Here is a 23829-nt window from a genome sequence, read left to right on the forward strand (position 1 = left end):
CTGATCATAGCCCCAACCCTTGCAGACAATCCACAGCTCCCGCACCCGTCGGCACCTCCGGACCTCACTGCTAGTGCCGGCATCTACCGCGGGCCCATGTATGCGCTGCAGGACTCAGCCGACAAGATCCCCATGACCAATTCACCCCTGCTGGACCCCCTGCCCAATCTCAAGATCAAGGTCTACAACTCTGGCACCACCAGCTCTGGGCCAGGCCTGCCGGATGGGGCCGACTTGCTGGGTGTCCTGCCGCCCGGCACATACCCTGGCGATTTCACCCGGGATGCCCACTTGCTGCACCTGCGCACTGCCAGCCTCGGCTCCCAGCAGCTCCTGGGCCTGCCCCGTGACCCAGGGAGCAGCGTCAGTGGCACTTTTGGCTGCCTGGGTGGGAGGCTCAACATCCCCGGCACAGGTGGGCTCCTGCTCTGCTTGCCTTTCCGCCCAGGCTCAGCATGCCCCCTCTAGGCATCCCTCCAGCAGCCCCTTCCACCGATAGAAAATAGGACTTCCCTGATCCCATTTCTCAGATTGGAAACATGAGGCCCAGGGGGAAGAAGGGACTATGAAAGAAAAGACGTGGGATCCAGACCTTTCGCTGACCCACTAACGCAAGGGAACCTTGGAGTAGCCACTCTGTAAACCTCATCTTTTAAGTGGGAGAGAATAGCTCTTTGTAGTTCCCCAGACCTACAGAGCAATACCGGGAGGGCAGGGCTGCCCATCTCAGGCTACAAAGCCATCAGCTGATAGTTTCCCAGTGTCACATGGGTCTGGGGCTGGAGCTGTCACTGGGGCCTTCTGACTTTGAGTCTTTGCCATCTTTGTACCCTGTCATTATGCCAGGGGCCCCCGCGTTATCAGACAAACCCGTTGCTGTCAGTGGCCTGGGCTGTCCTTGTACCTAATCCCCAGAGCTGTTCTCTCCACCTCCTTGTTGACCACCTGGATTTCAGGAGATGGCTTTTTCCCCCTGACCTCAGCAAGGAGTTACTCCCCCTGTTCTAAGCTCTTAGACTCCATCTAGCTCCTCCCCTGCTGACCCCCCTCTCCCCCTAGGAGTCAGCCTGCTGGTGCCCAATGGAGCCATCCCCCAGGGCAAGTTCTATGAGATGTACCTCCTTATCAACAAGGCAGAGAACACCCTGTGAGTAGAGAGACCTCAGTTCTGGCCCGGGCTGCCCTCCTCCTCTTCCTCTTCCTCTCCCTCCTACCTGTCCACCCTGGGTTCAGATACCACCACCCCCCACTCTGCGCCTGATCCTAAAGCCAGAGGTAGTCCTCCAAGGAAGACATTGACAGACCTTATTATCTCTACATTTATATCATAAAAATCAGCACCACAAATCGCGAAACTGAAAGGCAATTGACAGAGTAGCTACATTATGACAAAAGGTTAATATCCTTACTATGTAAAGAGGCTTTGAACAATTCACTGCAAGAAGGGCCAGAGGATATAAAGTGATTGACACATAGTCTCTTTGATGCACACACCCTCACATACACACACAGACAGACAGACAGACACACACACACAGTCCAGTAGATTATGAAAAAACATTCAGCATAATTTGTAGTCCGAGAAATTGTGATTCAGCCATGAGATATTAGGAGATTTTTGCTTTTTGAATTTACAGATTTTTTTTTATACGATAAAAGCTTCATATTGACAAAAGTGTGGGGACTCCCCCCAACCCCGTGACATGCTGGCGGCAGCCTAGACTGCTAGCCCCTTTCCAGAGGGCAGTTGAGCAACACTTGTTCAAAACATCCTAAGAGTGTAGAGCCTTTGAAAACGAGAACAGAGATATGAGTGTGAGAATTTTGCCTGAACAACAGAAATATGAGAACAATCTTAAGGCATATGCCATCCTTTTGTCTCTCCTTGACCCATGACCTCCGGGAGCGCCGAGGGGTGGAGATGTGCCTTCAGCTTCCCAGGAGCCAGGGCAGAGGCAGGAGCCCCACACCAGTCCCAGCCCTTGCTGACCTTCTGGCCTCCCCTCACGGCCTCCGCCCTGCCCTCTGCCATCTCCCCAGCCCGCTTTCAGAAGGGACCCAGACAGTACTGAGCCCCTCGGTGACCTGTGGGCCCACGGGCCTCCTGCTGTGCCGCCCTGTCATCCTCACCGTACCCCACTGTGCAGAAGTCAGCGCCGGTGACTGGATCTTCCAGCTCAAGACCCAGGCCCACCAAGGCCACTGGGAGGTGAGGAGCCGAGGCTAGGAGGCCGGGTCCGCCTTCTGAACCTGCTCTGGGAGGCCTCCAAAGCTGAAAGAAGGACCCTTTGCTGCCGGCCCCACCTTGGTGGACCTCTCTATGGCCTTGACTGTGACCTGTGTGCCTCACCCTGCAGGAGGTGGTGACTCTGGACGAGGAGACACTGAACACCCCCTGCTACTGCCAGCTGGAGGCCAGGTCCTGCCACATCCTGCTGGACCAGCTGGGCACCTACGTCTTCACGGGCGAGTCGTACTCCCGCTCGGCAGTCAAGCGGCTCCAGCTGGCCATCTTCGCCCCTGCCCTCTGCACCTCACTGGAGTACAGCCTCAGGGTCTACTGCCTGGAGGACACACCCGTAGCCCTGAAGGTAAGGCCCAGCACTGGCACACTGGGCATGCATCAGCCCTGTCGGGCCAGCTGCCTCGTGCCTTCCTGTATCCCCTGCCCCAGAATCGCGGTACCCCTCTTCCACCATCAGCCGGATAAACCCATCATTCATTACTCAGACATTGAAATGGCATCACACCCCGAGATACAGAGAGGAGTCAGGCACAGTTCTGCCCTCACCAGGCTCCAGGCTAGAGGAGGGGGAGACGAGGCTCCCTGAAGGAGGGTGAAGAGAGCATCTGCCTGGGAGGGGGAGCGTCCGAGAGGGCTTCCCGGCACAGTTAGCCTTAGACCTGTGCTCTGAAAGCCAAGTAGGGGTGCCAGGCAGAGAAGGCTGAAGTGCCTTCCAGTAGGCAAAGTCGCAAATGCAAAGGCAAGTGTGCCGTTCCGTGTGACTGAAGCCTGCAGGGGCTGTGCGTATGTGACGGAGGGAGAGAGATGGGGCTGGAGAGGAGGGCGGGGCTCAGCTCCCCAAAAGCCTTGGGATCTATGTTCAGGAATTTGGGATCTATCCAGTGGGCAGGGGCATAGAGGCCGTGGACACCTGTGCGCAGGCACTCCTTTGAAAGCCCCTGAGCTATGCTGCAGGAATGGGTGGCCAAGAGGCAGGGAGGCCAGTTGAAAGCTTCACCTGGGCCCTGGACACCAGGCAAGGACAGTAGCCAGGACAGAGGTTTGGCTACTGTGTTAGTAGAATATATAGAACCCAGTGACTGATGGGATGAGGGGCAGAGGGGAGGGGTCAGCGCTGACAGCCAGGTTCTAAGTATATGCAAAAGGACAGACAGGGCCCCTGAATGAGGGAGGGGTTGTGGCAGGTGCGAGTGGTTTGGGGGGAGAGAGCAGAAAGGTGAAAGGGTCAGATTTGGGCACATAGAGCCTGACGGTGGCAGGTGTGTTTGAGCACCCTTCCCCCATCCCAGCCTCCAAGTCCCTGCCCATTGCCTCCCCAGTCCTCCCCCGAGTTCCTAGGACCTCAGGCTCATCCTAACACTCTAAGAACACAGCCCCTGGGCCCCATGTAAACCTCTGCCTTCCTTCCATCCCTCTGCAAAGCCTCTAGTCCCTTTCCTATAGCTCCAGGCCTCCCCCTACCCATGGCGTGTGGTCTCCTCCAGCTCCTGTCTCCCAGTCGCTTGCGACTTGTCCCAAACTCCAGTCAGGGACTAAGGCAGCATAGGTGGAAAGGCCTCATGGGAGAGTGAGTGTCTTCTGCCACACCAGGTGGGTCTGAAATTCCAGAAGGCCCAGAATGGGTTGGAGGCTCTGGCAGATGCTCTTGTGGCCTGCATCCCTCAGCACGGGGGCACTGGCCAGGGTCCAGCTTTGGTTGGAGAATGGAGGGAAGGTCAGGAGGGAAGCTGCCACATTTTTGTTTGATGGCATTCCTTATCTCTTCGGTCCCTATCTGTCCGTCCATCCATTCGTCCATCCGTCCATCATCCATCCTGCTTGCTTCCCGTCTATCTGTATACTCATTCACTCAGCAGTCTGTGTGTCTGTCCAGCCATCACCAAGCATCTATTCATCTTTCCTTCCATTTGTCCTTCTGTTTGTATAGCCATCCGTTTGTATATCCGTCTGCACGTCCATATATCTGTCCAGTCATCTCTAAGTCCAGTCACTTATCCATCTGTTCACACAGTGTGTCTTCTCTGAGCGCTTACCAAATGCCCAGGCCCATGCTCTGATGGGTCCCTACCCTTGGTCCTGTAGCCTAGCTCCCACAGCCCGCCTGTGTCCCTAGACCCCCAGCTTGTAGCAGGAAGAACCCATTGACCAAGGGTGATGGGCTCCCCCTTCCCCTTGCCTGCCGGCCCACAGGAGGTGCTGGAGCTGGAGCGGACGCTGGGTGGCTATCTGGTAGAGGAGCCCAAACCCCTGCTGTTTAAAGACAGTTACCACAACCTGCGCCTGTCTCTGCATGACATCCCCCACGCCCACTGGAGAAGCAAGCTGCTGGCCAAGTACCAGGTGAGGGCTGGGCCAGAGGGCTGCGGGGGATGAAGCTGGGGAGGGGGGCATGTGAGGGGCTTTCCAGGGAAGACCAGTGCTCCCCCATCCCTCCCCCCACCCCATCTCTGTCTCCCGTCCACCCCACTCCACGCTCCCGGTCATCCTGAGGCACAGCCCCACGCTCGGTGCCCATCCCATCGCGCACTACCATCTCTAAGAGTGCTCCTGTCTGGCAGACGGTGCAGAGGGATCTCAAATAGCCCCCTCCCCATGCCTGTACCCATCTGTGCAACACCATCGAGTGGCTTCCAGCCCAGACATACGTGCACAGGTGCACACGTACCCACACACACACTCACGCATCCACACCAGGGCCTACTCCCCCATATGCTCCCTTTCTCAGCTGAGGGACCCTTGGCCAGCTCTTCTTCCTCTGCCCATCTGGAGGGAGAGCCCTGCACGGCCCCTGAAAAGTCCCCGTGCTCCCCGACCCTGGCCTCGTTACCGGCCTCTGCCTCCCGTTCCCTGCAGGCAGGGCAGGCTAGCCTCCCATCCTTGACCCCGCCACCCCTTCCTCAGGAGATCCCCTTCTATCACATCTGGAGCGGCAGCCAGAAGGCCCTGCACTGCACCTTCACCCTGGAGAGGCACAGCCTGGCCTCCACCGAGCTCAGCTGCAAGATCTGTGTGCGGCAGGTGGAAGGGGAAGGCCAGATCTTCCAGCTGCACACCACGCTGGCCGAGGTGAGGCCAGAGGCCAGACACCCTGTGGGGCCGGGGGTGCAGCGTTCAGATCCCCGTGCTCCCCCCACTCAGCTGGGGCGGGAGTGCTGTCTCCTGTAAAGACGGGTCCCTTTCACCTCCCAAAACTGAGCGGGGACCTGGGAGTCTTTTGCTCAGAGTTGCCACTTACTGAGCGGCCAGTGCTGTGCTTGGCAACACAGATTACCTCACTAGAAGTAATCACTAAACACCTCACTAAATTAGAAAGGGGGTCTCGGGGAGGACAGAGACCATCCACCTCGGATCCCGTCACCACTTGGCCCCGGCCTGTGGTCCTCCCCCACTGTGAATCCAGACTGAGGTTAACAAAACCCAGGCCCCCCGGGACAATAGTGCTAGAACCTCCTTGCAGCTCACTGTCAAGACTGGCTACGGGCTGAGACCCCGCTCTGCCCCTGACTTGGCATTTGACACTGAGCAAGTCCCTTCCCCTTTCTAGACTTCATTTCCACACGTATAAAAGTGGCTCTGGATGGATTAGACCGTGGCTGAGGCTCCTTGTGGCTTTGTAATCATGATGCACTGCATTAGCTGGGGCCCAGTGCATGAGCATGGTGTGCCCCGAAGGCTGGGTGCTGGCCATGCAGCTGTGTCCCTTGGAAACTCCAAGGGGGGGGGGGTACTTTGACCGAGCAGCTGGAGCCAGCTGCCCAGAGTGTTGGGAGTGACCGGAAGCTCTGTGAGCTCCCAGTCTCCAGGCAGGGAAGGTTGGAGGGACAGATGACAGTGGTGTGCATGGGGGTGGGGGGACTCTGCCCTTCTCACCTTGCCCCCCTCACCCTTCCAGACACCTGCCGGCTCCCTGGACACCTTCTGCTCTGCCCCTGGCAGCACTGTCACCACCCAGCTGGGGCCATACGCCTTCAAGATTCCACTGTCCATCCGCCAAAAGATCTGCAACAGCCTGGACGCCCCCAACTCACGGGGCAATGACTGGCGTCTCTTGGCGCAGAAGCTCTCCATGGACCGGTGGGTGTTGGGCCAGGTCTCCCCAGCGCAGCCCCCCTTTGTCCCCAAGGCGTAGGTGGGCCAGACTCCAGAGCCTTGCATCCATGGTAGATCAGGAGCTCAGCTCGGGTGTGCTAAAGCCTTGAAGAGCGCCGGCTCTGGGTGCTGGCCTGTGAGAATACGGGCAAGACAGGACACCAGGTGTGATCACCATCTGCACCCCCTGCCCAGGCAGAGCAGGTGTTCTGGAAATGTCTGCCCAGTGACAGAGTATATTTTGGTGTCAAAGCCCTTCTGGAGAACTTAAAGAGCTCTTCTGGATAAATACAATGGCAGCAATCCTCCTTATTATTGCATTACACTTACTGAGAGACCCTTTAATACACCTGCACTGAGCAGATGCCGCATACAAGACACCTTACTGGAAACGGGCTTTGCAGAGCATCCCAGGCTTTGTTCCTGCTCTCGGGAGAGTGTGGGGGACAAGACAAGCAAGGAACAGGTGTGGGACGAGCAAAGAATGGAAGGCTAGGTCTGGACAGACTCTCCTGGGGCCAGTGTCTTTCAGTGGTAGTACTCACAGATGTGAGACATGATGAGCAGGACAGTTTCCATTTTAGAGAGGAGGAGACTGAGGCTCAGAGAGGAACAGTGGCTTGCCCAGGGCCACACAGACCCCCAGCAGAGGGGTTAGGGGGTCAGACCCAGGACTGTGGGACGGCAGAGTCTTCCCACCTCCCAGTGCTCTCTCCATTTCCAAGCTTTGGGGAGGTGCCGGGGAGCCCAATCGCCTTCGGGCTTTTTTTTTTTTTTTTTTGAAATTTAAAAAAAAAATAAAAAAAAAAATATATATATATATAAAGAATATCCATGGAAAGCATACTATATATATGAATATACATATATGTACATACATATAATTTTATATACACATACAAAGAGAGAGAGAAATGTAACCATGTGCCATGTACCCATCATTTGACTTCAATAAATAAAAATTCATGACCAAAAGAAAAAAAAAGAATACAAATGTAAGGATAGCTTTTTTCCTCACAGGGATATTTTGAAGATGCAAAATTATCATAACAAGCTCAAAAATTATGTACTGATCTTAGTATAGTGTAAGCAGAGACATACTGCTTACAATGGCCTTCTGCTTCCCTCCGCCAGGTACCTGAACTACTTTGCCACCAAAGCGAGCCCCACGGGTGTGATCCTGGACCTCTGGGAAGCTCTGCAGCAGGACGACGGGGACCTCAACAGCCTGGCGAGTGCCTTGGAGGAGATGGGCAAGAGTGAGATGCTGGTGGCCATGGCCACTGATGGGGACTGCTGAGCGGCTCCGGAACTGTGGGCTGGGAGGGCAGGCAGGAGGCGGGCACAGGGAGACCTGGGGCAGCCTCTTGAGAGGCCGTGAGGCCTCTGCTGCCCCCTGGCTCACAGCCGGAGTCGTCCCCTCCTCCTCCCCTCGCCCGACTCCAGACCACGACCAGCCTTAGCAAATCCATGTACTCCGTTGTCCTGAGGACCCCAGTGCTCCTTCTCCACCCTCTGCTGTCCCTCCTACCCTCAGATTCAGATCTCTGTGCAGGAACCACCGTGAGGCCTCTGGAGGCAGCTGGGGGTTGGCCAGGAGGTGGCCTTCCCCACTCCTCCCACCCCACCTGCCACCGCCGCCCCGGGAGCTCTGAGTCACGTTTGTCTTCGTTTCGTCCTTCAGTTTCTCCCTCGGTTCCTGGTTTCTCCCTCCCCCGTGAGCCCTCTTCTCCTCTCATACCATTTTCCTCTTTGAAGAGTCAAGTACAATTCACACGAACTGCTTTCTCCTGTCCAAAGCAAAAAGGAAAAGGAAAGGAAGAAAGAAACTTCAGACCGCTAGTCAGGCTCCAAGAAGAAAAGAGCAACACCAAAACCACAAGGGAAAAGAAAAACCCAGTTTCTTAGGAAACGCACATGATTTATTATCCAGATATTTGGATAAGTCCTTTTTTAAGAAAAAAAAAAAAAAAGAAAAGAAAATGAAAAACAACACACACAAAAAAATAGAAAATTCTTTTCTTGAGTGTGGATGCGTGTGGGCTTGCTCGTGGTTCTGCCCAGGAGTGAGCGTGTGTGCGTGTGTGTGCGTGTGTGAGAGAGATTTTCAGGGAGAGACAGAACAGGGCACAACTCGCTGCTAAAGATTCCGTCTTAGACTAACTCCTACAAGGCCTCCGTTTCCCCCAGTTGTACAGGGTCAAATGGGGTTTTAGCCATGGTACCGTATTTCCCTCTAAAATCTTAAGCAGATGCTAAATCTATAGCATTTAGATGCTGGGGGGGGGGTCCTCCTGCCCACCCACCTTCCCAGGGAGATGCCCCACAGGCTCCCTGGGCTCTGGGGGAGTCTGGATTAAGAAGGCCTGGGGTGGAAAGTGTGGGCAGGCTGGGCCAGCTGTGAGCCAGGGACAGCGTTTCCAGTGTCCCCGTCTATTGGCTCCTGGAGAAGGGGTGGGGCCCAGAAATGGGGCAGCGGGAGGTAGAGTCTCCTAGGGACACTTCTGTCCTTCACCCTGGGGTGGGACCAGCCAGGTCACCCCTCCACCCAACAGGCTCTAGACTCGGGGGGGCGGGAGCACACTGGCATGCCTCTGATGCCCAGGAATCCAAAAATTGTCCTTCCCCAGCCTCAGCTGGCTGAGGAAGTTCATCTATAAAACAGAAGGGATGGGTCAGAGGGCTTGTAGCCACAGAAGCCTAAGCTTCCGGGCCACAGTGGGGCTTTGAAGAACCTGTCAGCTGTCAGCCCTGTAGGCCGGGAGGCAGAGAGGTGGGCGCCCAGCGGTGTTCTACGCACCACCCCCACCCCAGTGGAGGAGGCCCTGGGGAGGGCTGTTTTCCCATCTCTGACCTCTGCTGGCGCTTCGCTCAGCCCGATTCTCAGCCTCCCTCTGCAGTCTGGGGCGTCTTGAAGCGAGCTTTGAAGGGGCAGAGTTGCCAGATTGGGGGGGAGGCGGTCAGTCCCTCGCCAGCCTGCCCCGGGGTGCTCCAAGGGGCCATCCAATCTAGGTCCCTTTGTGACTGGCTGACAAGGGCTAGGACCAGGTTCTTACAACAGGCACAGAGGCCTCATCAGGGGCCCCTCTCTCCTCCTCAGCCCCCAGGGCAAAACCATTGCCAGCTCCCCGCCCTGCCCCGACCGCTCTGGGCGGGCGCCGACCCCAGGGCTTGCCCGAGCAGGTCCATGAGCAGCTGCTGGGACCAGCCCGGGCATATCCCTGCCTTTGAAGTCCTGGTCTCCCGGGAGGAAAGCAGGTTTGAGAGCTCCAGCCCCAGTGGGTGTCCCCAGTCTACTCTTCCCTGCCATGGGCTCTGGGCTTTATGGGGGGCTTTCAGCACCTACGGACCGCCTTGGGAGGTAGCTGAGTCATGGGCAGACAGAGGCCTGCTTGGTTTGAGAGAGAATTTCATCTGTCAGGGATGCTGAAGGGGCCAGGCCTGCATTCGGGGTGGGACATCGACAGCTCTTGACCCCAGTGTCTGTGTGGTGTTGCCCCGAAGGCAGCGAGCCTCCCCTGCCAAGGGTGACCATCCCTTGTAGGCTCCCCGATGCCTCCTAGCCTGAGCTGTTCAGGCCTGTGTGACATGAGGTCTTGACAGCAGGCTGACCAGTGCCACAAGGAGATTTCGCAGTGCCCTGTCCGGCTCTAAAATGCCCCCCTGGGCAGACTGGAGTCCAAAGACCAGCACTGAAGCTCCAGCTGTGCCATTAAACTGCTGTGTGACCTCAGTATAGGACTGCCCTCTCTGGGCCTCATCTCTTTTCATACCTGCAGCTGCCGTCTGACTCCCTTTGGGTGCTGACACATGGTCGCTCTAGGGTTCTAGTGGGAACCCTAGTGGGTGGAGGTTGGCCGAGGTCTGCAATGCCCCTCCTTCCCGCCCTGCCTGCTCAGCACCCAGGGTGGGAGCTCTCGGTGGAGGAGGCCAAGGCCAGCCCCCCACATGCCATTTCTCCACTGATTTCCAGAAACTGTGTACCAGGGCCTGGAGCACAGAACCAATCAGCTGGAGCCTCCTGGGAGGGCTCAAACTGTCCAGCTTTGTAAGAAACGCCTGGAAAGGGTTTGCGGGTTCTATCCATCAGTCCTCTGCTGAGGCTGCTGTGGCCACATCCCCACACGACCAGCCTTAGGAAAGGATCAGGCTTTCTCCTCTTATTCGGGCCTAAGCGGTTGCCCCACATGACCCCGATGCACCACAAGTGTCCGATCAGGAGCCCCCGAGGGGCTCGCAGGGGCCTCAAGTGGGTGTTTGTGTCTCTCTCATCGCTGGGGTGTGCTTGCACATGCATGCGTGTGTGTGTGTGTGTGTGCGCCCCCCCCGGAACGTATCCCCGCCTGGGTGCGCGTGTGTGACCTCTCTGAGTCCACAGGGTCAGTCGGTGTATCTTCTACGTGCCTCTCCTCTGCCTTCTCTCGCAGAGACCGGGATCCTCCTGAGGGTGTGGGGACCTCTCTGTCTCCTGGACAACCCAGGACTCTCTGGGCCCCTTTCCACAGCAACCAGGCAGCTGAGCCAGGTCCCTTAGTATGCCCTCTGAGGGAGGGTGATCAAGGGTTTGGGTGTAGGGAGCAGCCCTGTGGGGGAGCAAAAGGGCTGGACCCCCTGCCTGGGCCACGGCCATGTTTCTGTGTCCCGGGGAGGTAGGGCCAAGGGGATGGCCCGATCCCACCACTGTTTATTCTGTAAACTTCAACCTGTACATAACGTTTAGCATTCCTATTGTAACAAAATTAATTTTTACAAAATAAATTATATTTCCTAGTCTAATAAAAAAAAATCCGGTTGTATTCTATTGTCTTCTTGACTGTCTTTCTATTAGCAGTTGGGATGACCTTCCTGCTTTTCTCAAATTTCCGTGGATTTGGGATCGGGGAATCACTGCAGAGCTCTCTGAGCTCCTAGAAGCAATCAAGCTCAATGACTTCATTTTACAGAAGGTAACACAGGCCTGTGGTCACATAGCAAGGTAGAGCCTGTGCCGGATCTGGATCCCAATCCCTGCTCCCCGGTTGGCACCCTCAGTGCATAAGCACTTACAGAATATGTTCAGGGGTCAGTCATTTGAGCCTGCTGTGGGCTAGGTGATAGGTGGTGATAGACGGCCATGAAGCCCCCAGCATCTCTTTTTGTCTACAAGAAATGCAGAAGGGCGGAGGCTGAGAGTCAGTTTAGAACACTCACCTGGAACATGAGGGGGCATGCAGAAAGAGATTGACAGGTCTGCTGGGATCGCATGACTTTGGACCCAGGGCCGCCATGTATGGTTGGGCAGGGGACACACTGGACAAGAATATAGTTTCTAAATATCTAAAGGGGAGAATGATGCCATCCCCAGACTGTAGATCTGTATATTTACTATGTTTCCAGCAGATGGCAGTAAAGGTCCTGTTCTAATAAAATCAACATATTGTTAATTTTCCCACAGATGGAAGCATCTTGAAGGGGTTTCTTTTTTTTTCTGCTTTGCACAAAGGGACCATATGACTGGTTTTCAGGCCTCCCTATGAGCTGAGTCTAGTCCCAACATTTTCCAGCTTTGCAGAAGCTTGCTTCGTGGTGGATCTCTGAAGTTTGGGATGGAAGTACCCTCTGGTCTCATGAGTGGAGGCTCACAGTGTCGGTCAGCAAACGAAAGGCCCTGAGAAGTCCCACAAGAAGAAGCGGGTCGCTTCATATGAATACAGTGTGCCCCCAGTGTATTTGGCCATGGGCCCCCTTTTTAACCTTCCCTTGCCCTGAAAGTCAGAGCTTGTGGGCAAGCTCTTTCAGGGAAGCTGAGGCTCTGGAGTGTATGCCAGGTGTCGTCTGGCTGTCCCACAACGGGTAGGGAGCTCATGTAGGCTAGGTCCTCTGGGAGATACCGCCCAGCGAGTCAGGCAGGATCATTGGCGTGCACTCGCACACGCATGCGCACAGACCTACTGCTCAGACCGTTGTCATTCCCCGGAAACCCCGTATACCTGGAGCATTTGCATTCGTCTGCAGGGGTGCATGTGGGTAGAAAGGGAAGGGAGATATAGCCTGTGGTGGTGCAGCCGTGCAGGGAAGGGGTGGACAGAGTCAGGTGGGGGATGGTTATTTTCTACAAGGAGCCCCCACAAGCAGGCAGATCTTCTAGGTTCCCCCCCAGGAAACAAGGGTACCTATTTAAACCCCTCACCCTCTGCCTGAGCAGAAGAGCCTCTTCTTGCCACCTGCCCCTTGCTGGGTGTAAAGGGTTCTGGCCCGAGGAGCTGGGACCTGGGTTCTAGTTCTGAAGCTGTGCGGGTCACTGTCCCTCTCTGGGCCTTAGTTTCCCTACGCATGAAATATGGGCCTTAGACCCACTGGTCTATGAGTTCCCTCTGGCTGCTGTAGTTCTGTAATTTGGGGTCCTGTTTCTAGGCAGGGGTCTGAGAGCTCTACCTGGTACGCCCTCCTCTGTCACAGTCCCTGGGGTGGTTGAGGAAAAACCAGAAGCTGGCTGAAGATGGGCTCGTTCCCATCCTATAACCAAGCGGTGGCCCAAGGAGGTGCCCCAGAGCAGGGCAGTGATGTGACAAAGCTGGCACAGCCCACGGGCTTCAGGCCACCAGCTGCCCCCCTCCACCACTGGGGGGCCCATAAAAATGCCCTTTCCAACCCCAGCCTCAGCTGGAGATCACATGCAGGAAGACTTCATTCAGTTCCACTTAGCAAATTTGTCAAAACTCTTGCCCCTGTTAATTCAAAATAGGATGCATGCCCATGGGTTAAAAAAAAAATGTTTAAGGAACAATGGAATAGGTTGAGAAGTCAAAGCTCCTCCTTCTCCTGTCTCACGCCCTTCCCCTGCTCCTTCCCTATCCCCAGTCCCCCCAACCCAGACGCAATTAGTTCATTTTTTTTCATATATCCTCTCAGGATAGATCTATGCAAATACAAACATATATTTGTACATGTAAATATTTAAATATAATGGATCTGATCCAAGAGTCTCAACCCCTCGAGGTATAAACATGAAATAGTTTTATTTTTCCAATAACTGTTTGGAAATTCATTTTGCCAACACTGTGTTTCCCACAGGATAACAGGCTCCCTTAATGATGTCCCTGTGGAGGTCCCCAACTTTTCCCTCCCTGGCTGTCATTAAGATGGTCTCTCTCTCTCATTTTGGTTGCTAAGGCTCAACCCATTCTTCTTGGAACGCCAGCATTCCATTTAACTAAAGCCTTTGGTGCGACTGGTATAGGCCACTGGGGGCTGCGGCTGTCTGCTCTCCCTGCCCCTTCCCTTCACAGCCTCCACCAGCCTCTCTCTGCTGCCAGCAGCCAGGCACCTTCTTCCCTCCCTGCCCCCTGCCTCAGCCCTACATGGGAAAAGCTGCCATCCAACCTGTCACTCAGCACTGGGCACAGGCATCCCACACCAAGAGCCCTGCCTTCCTAGCCCTGAGTCCTGGAGAATCGGGGTGACTGTCCTCAACAGGAAGCCATTTCTACCCCAATCCCTGCCCTGGATTCAGGGTTCCAGGGACAGGAGGAGCTCGAGATGAGTTCCCCAGTCTTGATCTTTCTAGACACAAGCTGGCAGGGCAGGGGGTGGTGTTCCACGGCTCGTCCAAAACGCTGTGTCTGTCAGTCAGTACTGCCTGGGCACAGGGATGATGTGGCACACACTACCCTCGGAGCCGGGGGCCTAACTGGGAGACAGAGACACCAGTGGACAAGGGGGCTTGGCCCACCAGTGGATGCTCACAGAGGCCACTGACTGAACTGGACATTGAGCAACACTTTCTGGAACAATGGTATTTTAAAGATTTTATTTATTTATTAGAGAGAGAGAGAACACAAGCAGGGTGGAGGGCAGAGGAAGAGGGAGAAGCAGACTCCCCACTGAGCAAGGAGCCCGATGCCGGACTCGATCCCAGGACACCAGGATCATGACCCGAGCCAAGGCAGAGGCTTCACAGTAGCGCCCCTGGAACAGTGATACTTTAAAACACGGGGGTCGGTTTCCCTGAGCCATAGTTTCTCAGCTGTGCATTTTGGGGGAGAGATGCTTTGGGCCAAAGTTTGCAGCAACTTTCTTTTACAAAACTTCTGGCTAAGAAGACACTGATGTCCCTCTAGCAGGAAATGGGCCAGATGTCAAGGCCGCTGTCTGCTGCAGGTGCCTAAATGGTCTCCGGGCCCTCTCTGGGTGTGTGTGTGTGTGTGCGTGTGGGAGTGGGAGCTCATGACGTCCCAGCAACCCTGACCCAGGAGATGGGGATAATCCTGGGGAGGGGGCACCAGTGCGTCTGTCCTGTTCCAGCAGCCGTCAGGGCCTGACCACGCCCAGGCCTCCTTGAAGTGGCTTGAACTTGCCCACCCCAGCTCCTCAGTCTAGAAAGCTTCCCCACCAGGGTCTGGGATACCTGGACGTTCGATCAGTATTTATTGATCTGATGCACAGATGGGCACAGCACAGGGGGTGCAGGGTTTGCTCAGTGGGATTGTCCTGAGTCTGTGGCCCTCTCTAAAACCACCAAGAAACCCCTGCCTGTACGCCCCTTTGCCAGGTAGCATCTGAGGGACACTGGTGCCTGTCTCAGCACCCCTCCTGCGTCCCTCCGCGGGGTGGTGGCCTCAGCCCCTCCTCTTCCCAGGAGCTACCCCTCTGCCCGATGAATCCCAGGGCAGGGCTTAGCTGAGTCCCTGGGGTTCCCCCCAATTCCCCTACCCCGGTCACTGGGGACAGATGCCTAGGGTTCAGACCAGTAAATATCAGGATTACCAAGGAGGTTGCAGTGGGCAGAGGCTGTCCCCAAGAACTGCAGGGCTTCACTGGGATCCATTTCACTGACTCTTAGGATCAGAGGGTGGGGGTCCTTGGCCACCATCTCCTGTGTTTCACCTGATGCCAGAATTCCCTCCACAATAGCCCAGACTCGGGCTCCTCTGGGTGCCCTTGACTACCTCATAGATGATGAACACACTACTTACTAAGAGAATAATAATAAATGGAATTTATTAACTGCTTACTTATTTTCACAGTAGGGGCTATTTTTACCCTCACAATCACTGGGGAAACCGATCTCATGCTTCCCCCACAAGCCCTTGTGTGCTCCTTCCAGGTCTTGGTGGCCTGCCTCTGTCCCTTTGACTCCCAAGGGGGAATTATGGGGGGCTGACCCCACAGGTTGGGGGAGGCAGAGAGCTGCGAATAATTGGGAGACCTGATCTCCTTCTGGCTCCAGATCCCATCCTCTCCCTAGGATGGAGGGGGATCGCACTGCTCTCTTGCTCTGCTGTAACTGGAGAGAGAAAACCCCAAAAAATCATGGGGGCAGATTTGGTATTGAGAAATGAGGATGTCCCTCCCAGGAGGCAGGAGACAAGACCGTCTAGGGTTGGGGTGTGCCCAGGGGTTTGAAGCAATCGGAGGAGGAAGCTGGCCATAGTTCTTAGGGAGAGCAGAGCTAAGACGTGCTGTGGGCCTGCTGGAGTCTGGAGGCCCACTCGGGCTGGTAACCATGAATTCGCTTGCCAGCTGGGGACTTTCTCAGGTGAGGCTCATCTGCTCAGATGTAGGCGGGTGCTTCCAGGGTCAGCCAGCGGGGCCCCTAGGAGAGGGGGACATGGGAGTTTGGGGCATTGCTAAGACCCCATTACTGCAGTAATGGGCCATGAGAGCTAAGCGGAGTCAGGGTGGAGGACAAGATGCCTGAGGCATGGAGGGGAAACGGAGGGGTCAAGGGCAGGAATCTCCAGGAGGTGCGGAACTTTCCCAAAGGCAGCTGTGGGACACAGAAGGAGAGGTGGTTAGAGTCGGAGGGTGGATTTGAACTGATGAGGTGAGAGCAGACTGTTCAGCTCAGCTGTTACGGATGAGTCCTTGCCTCCCCTACCCACGTGTCCTGCTGGAGGGCTCTGGGGGCGCAGGAAGCCCCAGATGGCAGGAAGCGCAGCCTCACGGAGCCAGCCAGCCCATGTGCACTGCAGTGATAGAGTGTGGTCGCAAGGTGGCCTGCCAACCCTGTGCCTGGAGGCCTTGGCAGCCGCCTGGCTGACGTCCTTGGCAGCTAGCTAGCTATGTGAATGTGTAGGTTTTTCTGCTGCTGGACCGCCTACAGGTCAGCAGGCATTGGGTAAGCTGACCAGCTTCTGTGACCACCCCCTTGGATGATATCCCCTGACAGGGCTCTGGAGGCCGTAAGGTGTCGATTTGAGTCTTGGCCACTTAGTAGCTGTGTGACTCTGAGCAAGATACTAACCTCTCTGAGCCCCTAGGCGAAATGAAGCTAACTAGCGTACCTACCCCCTGGAGTTGTACATTACACTTGAGTAAGAGTAAGTGGTCCCTGCAGGAGAGAGGCGGGGGGTGGGGCAGCCAGTGCAGAGCTCTGTGAAGAGCCCCTCCTTTCTTGCCAGGCATCAGTCCTGCTTATTGGACCCCCACTCTCTGCTGGAATTGCTCCATGTCTGCGTCCCTCAGAAACATTCGCCCTGCCCTGGGAGGCCAAATGCAGCAAGAGGGACACTGAACCACTCCCCTCCCCATCAGGGACAGCATCTGGGAAGGTCTTCAGCCTTTTTTGTCATTGTTTTTTGTCATTTCACCGTGGACAGTGCCTATTTTGTCAGCTGTACTTAAAGTCTACAGGATTGGAGTGTCCTAGGGAAATCAGGCTGCCCATCCCGATCTGCGCATCGCACACACCAGCTTGCTCAGCAAAGGGAGATTCAAGACAAGTCTTCTGCCTTTCCCCCAGCAACCACACAGGGGCTCCAAATCCTCCAAAATAGTGTTTGAGCCACCGCCCCCCAACATCTCCCTCCTTCCACCCACCCCTTCCCCACCTTTCAGGTACAGTCCAGGTGTCCTGGGCTGGGTGTTTCAAACTGCCTGAACCTGGGTTAGGGAGGCAGGGCTGGGAGCCAGGACGGTTCAAAACCTAAAAGGTTAAGAAGCTAAATGCAAACCTTGCAAATGTGGATCTGTTTTCTTTCTTAGGCTGGACAAACCAGTCAGATACTGAAGCCAGGTGGCCCCGCCTCTAGTCCATTGCCCTGCCTGTGATCAGAGATCACCGCAGTCACCTTTCTACCCCCGGTGGGGCCTGTTCTCCTCTCCTGCAAACCCTTGTGGAATGCTGTTCCATGGAACGCAATGCCCTGGCCTGCAGGGTGGTAAGACCACGCCCCCAGCCGGGCTCTCAGGGCCATCCCAGTCCCCGCCCTTTCTCACAGCCTCGCATCCCTCCCTCCACCAACATGGCACCAGCTCTCCCCCTCTGCCTTTGCTTTAGCCTTCTGCTCCTTCTGGAAGGTCCTCCCTGCTGTCCTCCAGGGGCCACAAGCATACTGAAGATTCAGGTCCAAGGTCACCCCTCCCAAGAAACCCTTTATAGAGGCCACTCCTAGGCCACAGACTTGAGCAATGGAAACCTGAGTAGGGTAGAAGGGCCTACAGTGACCTCCCAGCTGACTGCAAACGTGACCCACCTAGAAAAAGCCAGAGGCCCTAGCTGACTGATGGGCTACTTACAACCGGGCACAGGTACCATAAAGGGGGAAATTCTATTGTTCCCACACCTCCTCACTTCCCACCGCCACTGCCCCCTAGCAGACAGTCTCTCCTCTACTGTCCTGCCTGCTGCTTCCTTGCAGGGTAGTCAGTCACCTTCTATCTCCTTCATTCTGCCTTGGTGAGTTCTTTAATACCCATGCCACCGGCCCCCACCAGATCAGAATTTTTTCCCTTCATCCCACTTCTTACCCTGTCCTAGACCCTTAGGAGGCACAGATGGTGGAGCAGAAAATGGGCGCCAGGGCGCCTGGGTGGCTCAATGGGCCTGAGCCCCTGGGTGGCTCAATGGGTTAAAGCTTCTGCCTTCGGCTCAGGTCATGGTCTCGGGGTCCTGGGATCAAGCCCCACATCCATCGGGCTCTCTGCTCAGCGGGGAGCCTGCCTCCACCTCTCTCTCTGCCTTTCTCTCTGCCTACTTGTGATCTCTGTCTGTCAGATAAATGAATAAAATCTTAAAAAAAAGAAGGAGGAGGAGGGGGAGGAGGAGGAGGAGGAAGAAACAGGTACTACTTTCAGAGTCAAACAGACTGGGTTTGAGGGGTGGCAAATACAGTCCCCACCATCCTATGACCTTGGGCCAGCTCCTTCACTTTATGAGCCTGGTACTTCTACACTGTGGAATAGGGCTAACCAGGATGTGAGGCCCCAGGGAGGGTGGCCAGGTGGCCAGTCACTGCTGACTCCCAGCACCTGCCCGCCGATGCCCCAGCACCGTGCACACCCCTGCAGGGGTTCTCACGCTGGCCTGCCTCCCCAAGGAAGGGTCCAAACTCCTCCAAAACAAGACCCCAGCCCTCCATACCTTTGCACCTCTGCACAATCTTCACTCTCAACACTTCCGACACCAAACGTGTGGGGTCTTTCCCCACCAACAACCAATCCTCCCTCTCTCCGGTGTCCTGCAGTTCAGTTCAATTCTGACACAACTACAGGGAGCTGACATTAGTCCTATAGCACTGTCCCCACTTCAGACGCCAGTCGCACACATGGGCTGCCCAGGGTATCCAAACTGCTGTCCGACTTGGCTGCAAAGTCAGGGGTTCCTACTATGACACCCCACCTTCAGTTTCAATAATTTGCTAGAAGGGCATACAGAATTCAGAAAAACACCTAATGTACTACAGTTGGTTTATTATAAAGGATACAGATGAACAGGGTCCAAGGTCCCCAGCAAAGGAGCTTCTGTCCCCATGGAGTTGGGGTGCACCATCCCCTAAACAAGTGGACGTGTTCCCCAACTCAGAAGCTCTCCGAACCCCATCATTTAGGGGTTTCTATGGAGGCACAGAGGCATGATTCATGAACTCGGTAGTCATTGTGATTAAATTAATCTTTAGGTCCTCTTCTCCCTAGAGGGGAGCATGGTGCTGAAAATCCCAACCTCTAGATCCGTGGATGCTTCCTCTGGAACAATCTGACCCCACCCGGAAGCTATCTTGGGGCCCGGCAAGAGTCACCTGATTAGCATAAACTCTGGCATGGTCCAAAGGGGCTTGTTATGAACAAACAAACAAACAAACAAACTGGTCCTAGTGATGAGGGAGCAGAAGGCTAGTTGAAGACAAAGTGTACACCAACACTCTGTTAACCTCCCCCCTTCCTCCACTCCTGGGTGGGACATGTGTGACATTTGCACAGGGATTTCCCAACTATCTTAATGTTAATACCTTGCTGGGGTTGGGGGGCAACATTAACTTGACAAAGGCATGACTTCTGGTGTCTGGTGTGCTGTAAGTTGGTCCTCTTTAGCATCTGAAAGTTCTTTTGAAACATTTTCTTTACTTCCCCCAACCCCAGAGTCTATAATCAGCCACTCCTCATGACCCCACTGCAGCTCTTTCTGCCCACGGGTCCTGTCCTGGTGCTTTAATAAACAATTTTGCACCAAAGATGTCTCAAGAATTCTTTCTTGGTCATCGGCTCTGAACTTCACCCCACCGAACGCTACCTATATTCCAAAACCACATCACTATCACCCCTATTACCTAGAAAATTCCAAGAGTTTCAGGAGCTCTCATGTCCAGAACTGGCCACAGGTCGATGTTAATAACAAAATTCAACCAAGTGAATTTGAGGATCTAATTGACTTTATTAAATGATTTTCGGACTGGACAACAGCAGAGCGGCACTCCGAGGCACTGTACAGAATGGGAGATTTTTATAGATGGAGGGTGGGGGCAAGAAAATTTTTAGGGGAAAAAAAGGGATCTCTCCCATGGAAGTTGTTTGCTAGGGGAAAAACAAGGTATCTTATCATGTGGAGTGCCTCATTTTTCGTTGGGCATAAGGTGGGAGGGAGAGGACCCCGGGTGACAGATTTATTGGTGCTGCTGGAAAGAAATATTTCCTGACCGACAGTTAAAGCCACATTTCTGGGGGAGGTTGAAACTGCATTTAGTTTGGGAATTAATCCCGTTTGGGAACTCACTCATTTGGGGCCTGCAGTTTTCTTTCTTTAACACCAAATGTATATATGCATACATATATACATATATATATATATATATATATATATATATATATATGCATGCGTGTGTGTGTGTGTGTGTGTATTCAAGATTTTTATTTATTTTAAAGAGAGAGCATGTGGGAAGGGGGGAGGAGCAGAGGGGAGGAAGGGGTTAAGACTCTCAAGCAGACTTCCGGCTGAGTGCAGAGGCGGATGCCTGGCTGGAACCCACGACCTTGAGATCACACCTGAGGTGAAACCAAGAGTCCCAGGTTAACCAACTGAGCCACCCAGGCACCCCCCCAAATATATATTTATATCACAATATCACGGGTCCTCATTGCAGTACGTCTGTTTAATGAAGAAAGCACAGTGTTCTGAGCCTGCCTCACCTTGTCCCAAGGGCACCTAGCACTGAAGCACCCTTTGGAGGTGGGCATCGCACGTGAGCAAGGGTTTTAGACCCCCAGCTCCATCGTCGTTTCGGGTAAGCCCAGTCTTCCCCCTTCTGTGAAAGGGGCGTACTTGCACCCCTGTGCCTCAGGCATGCGAAGGGTAAAGAGCATGGCAGAGGGAGGTAAAGGGCATGGCAGAGAAAGGAAGAGGGTCGGGTAAAGGTGGCCGCCTTGGCCAACCACAGGGACATGAAGGTCTGGGGGCTGGGGGAGGACCTGGCAGGACGGTCCTGAGGACCTGTTCCCCTCCAGACCACTGCCCGCCAGGCTTGCCCTCTGCCTCAGCCAGACAACGTGTCTCCAGAAGGCACTGGCAAGGAAAAGCGTCATGGCGCTGGCCTGGCACATGGTCAAGCGCCAAAGCTTGGTGGCTGGGCCGGAGGATGGGGAGGAGTGGTGGGCTGCAGTTAGAGGGGACTCTCTGCAGGGGTCTGGGGGCGAGGGGAGCTCTTCTGGGTTCCGGGGCGCAGGCACTGGAGACCACAGGGGCCGACCCCCCGGGGGAGAAGGAGCGCGCGCAGCAGCCTGGAGGCCATCGCGGACGTTGCACGAGGCAGCGGACGCCTCGCCCGATCTACCTGTGCAATGGACGCGGGCCCGCCGGTGCTCCGCGTAAGTGAGGGCACGCCGGCCTGGAAGGGTTTGTAAACCCGGAAGCGTCTGCGGGATGGGGCGGGGCCAGGGAGGGGCCGGGCCGGGAGGCGGAGCTCGGCCTGCGGCCCCTCCGAGCCCGGACTCGCAGTGGCCGCGGCAGCCAGGGAGTCAGCGACGGTGGCGGCGCGGAGGCGACAGTAAGTGCGGGCCGGAGGTCGGGCGCGGACCCGACCCCTGGCCGGCTCTTCAGGCTTCCGGCCGCCTCCTAGTCTCGCACTTTGGCGGCTTCCCCCGAAGAGCCCTTCTGGGGGCTGCTCCACGGGAACCGGGCGGGGGGGGGGCAGTTTAGCCCCTCCACTGCGGCCCCTCTCAACTCTCTCTGTATCCCTCCCCATCGCCGCCCCTCTAACTCCTGGCTCCCCCCACCACCCCTGGCTAATTTTTCCCTTTCTGGGTCGCTATGCTCTTTCTCCTCCAGATTCTCTCCCATCCTCTTCCTCCTTATGGATTTCCTGACACGGGACCTCACTGCCTGGTTGTGGGGGGCCTGGATATGGACCAGTTAGTCCAAAGTGTCCAGAAGGTGGCTGACTTCTAGTTCAGATTGGGGGAGTGTGAGGCTGAGTATACCTCCAACCCCAAAGGCCATACTGCCATGCTGTCTGGGTGGCACCCTGTGTTCCCCAGCAATGCTTTCCCGTGGGTTAGCATCACCAGCTCCCCTGTCCCCATTTCACAGATGAGGAAATCGAGGCACAGTGGGAGAGATCGACTTAGCCAGAGTCAGAAGCCTCCGGGGAACCAGCCCCCAGTTCCAGGTGGTGGTCTGAAGCAGAGACACCACACACTTCTGCTTCTTTGTGGGGGTGCTGCCCCTTCCCACAAGTCACTCAGGAAGGGAGCTCCGCCAAGCCTGGCCAACTCCTGCAGGTGACTGAGGGGTACACAGCAGGCAGTGGTCAGCCCACGCTGGCAACACCAGGGCTCTTCCTTAGCTTTCTTTTTCCTTTCTTTCTTTTTAATCCAAAAGCCAGCAGCTAGCTTTTATAAAGAGTAATAAGACTTTGCTCACTTCAATGCCCTGGCCTGTGACCCACGTTAGAGAAAATTTCTGGCTCCTTCTTCAGAAGCTCAGTCAAGGCTGAATGGTCCTGGACAAATAGATGCCTGGAGATGAGAGAGGACTGGAGTGACCCCACTGCGGGCCCCTGCCCCCACCCCTGTGGCTGGAGCATCTGGAAAGAACCACTTGTTCTCTGTCTGTTGTCTTACATGGGTCGTAGTTTTTACATTTCTAAACACTAATTGAGAAATGTGTGTGTGTTTGCACCTGGGCAGGCACATTGTGTGTGTGCCCACACTGGTTAGTTTGTTAGAGCTGGACTTCCTGTGCAACAAGGCTAGGAAAGACCGCCTGCTGCTCAGCCAGGGGATTTGGAAGATAGACTTGCTGGTGGGATGTTTAGGCGTCCAGCAGCCTCTTCTCTGCCCCCTCGGGGGTACATGCTCCGAGGGAGAGAATATGCTGACTGCCCAGACAGAGTCCATTCATTCAGCAAATACTGGTGAGGGTGCCCTGCATCCTCTTCGCCTCTGCTCACAGCTCACTGTCCATGAGGTCTTCTAGAAGGAGGTCTATACTGGGAGCCAGCAGACATGGGTTCCCATTGCCAACCAGCCTCCTCTGCTGGGTGGGCCTGGACTGCTTGGCTGTATAACCTCGTCCTTGCCATTTGGCTGCTGTGTGACCTTGACCCAATGACTGAACCTTTCTGAGCCTCACTGTTCATCTAAGAAATGAGTCTTAGAGTAGAGTAGTACCTATCATGTTGTGCTATTGTCAGGCTCAAGTGCGAGGCACGGACCTTGGCATTGTGTGAACACCGGATTTCATTTTAGCTATTGGGAATTCTTAACTGTTTGAATGTGGGGTGAATCAACTGCCTTCAAAGCTTCATTCTTTGCCTCTGAAAAAGGAGGCACTAATTCCTGTCCTGCTTAATTCCAGGGAATGTTGCGAGGCTCTCCCGAGATAACAGAGAAGGCTCTGTGCCTGTGTGACGGGCTGTTCCCGTCTCCCCAGGCAGGGAAGGAGGGCCCGGCTCTGCCTGGCTGGATACTGTGAGTTAAGGGTCAGCCTCCGATGGGAGCCATGTTGATTTCTGGGTGAACTGGGGAAAATCTATTGCAGGAAAGACTACAATGTCCCCTCCTCAGCTCTATGGAAGTACTGCCCATTTATCACACTGCCGCCATGTCCTAGGTGCCATAGAGAGCATGGAAACAGGCATGCCTCTTGCAATCAGATTCAGCAGCCAGCCAGCCAGCCAGGTGACAAGCCCAGGATGGCAGGGAAGATGCTGACGTTCATGAAGCAGGTGCTACCATGGGCCAAGCACTGCCAACCAGTTTCAGTTACATAATCATCGTAAAAAGGCCTCCCTAGGTTTACAGAT

General features: G+C 55.2%; 2 protein-coding genes across 3 annotated transcripts in view; both read left to right on the plus strand.

The window, feature by feature from the left end:
* UNC5B (unc-5 netrin receptor B) overlaps positions 1-8288 on the plus strand; it is a 78662-nt gene extending 70374 nt beyond the window's left edge. For both annotated transcript variants that reach the window (XM_004769499.2, XM_004769500.2), the window contains 8 exons: positions 26-415; positions 1060-1147; positions 2041-2209; positions 2358-2591; positions 4436-4585; positions 5147-5311; positions 6138-6319; positions 7469-8288. In XM_004769499.2, the coding sequence (XP_004769556.1) occupies positions 26-415; positions 1060-1147; positions 2041-2209; positions 2358-2591; positions 4436-4585; positions 5147-5311; positions 6138-6319; positions 7469-7634 (1544 nt within the window). In that variant the 3' untranslated portion in view covers positions 7635-8288. The remainder of the gene's footprint in view (positions 1-25; positions 416-1059; positions 1148-2040; positions 2210-2357; positions 2592-4435; positions 4586-5146; positions 5312-6137; positions 6320-7468) is intronic.
* Positions 8289-21446: 13158 nt separating this feature from the next.
* Positions 21447-23829, plus strand: part of SLC29A3 (solute carrier family 29 member 3) — a 40503-nt gene continuing 38120 nt past the window's right edge. The window contains exon 1 of the mRNA XM_013044321.2: positions 21447-21570. Coding sequence (XP_012899775.2) covers positions 21447-21570 — 124 coding nt within the window. The remainder of the gene's footprint in view (positions 21571-23829) is intronic.

Source organism: Mustela putorius, unplaced genomic scaffold (assembly GCF_011764305.1).
Source record: "Mustela putorius furo isolate JIRA1106 unplaced genomic scaffold, ASM1176430v1.1 tig00000698_pilon_pilon_pilon, whole genome shotgun sequence".
In the NCBI taxonomy this organism is placed as follows: Eukaryota; Metazoa; Chordata; class Mammalia; order Carnivora; family Mustelidae; genus Mustela; species Mustela putorius.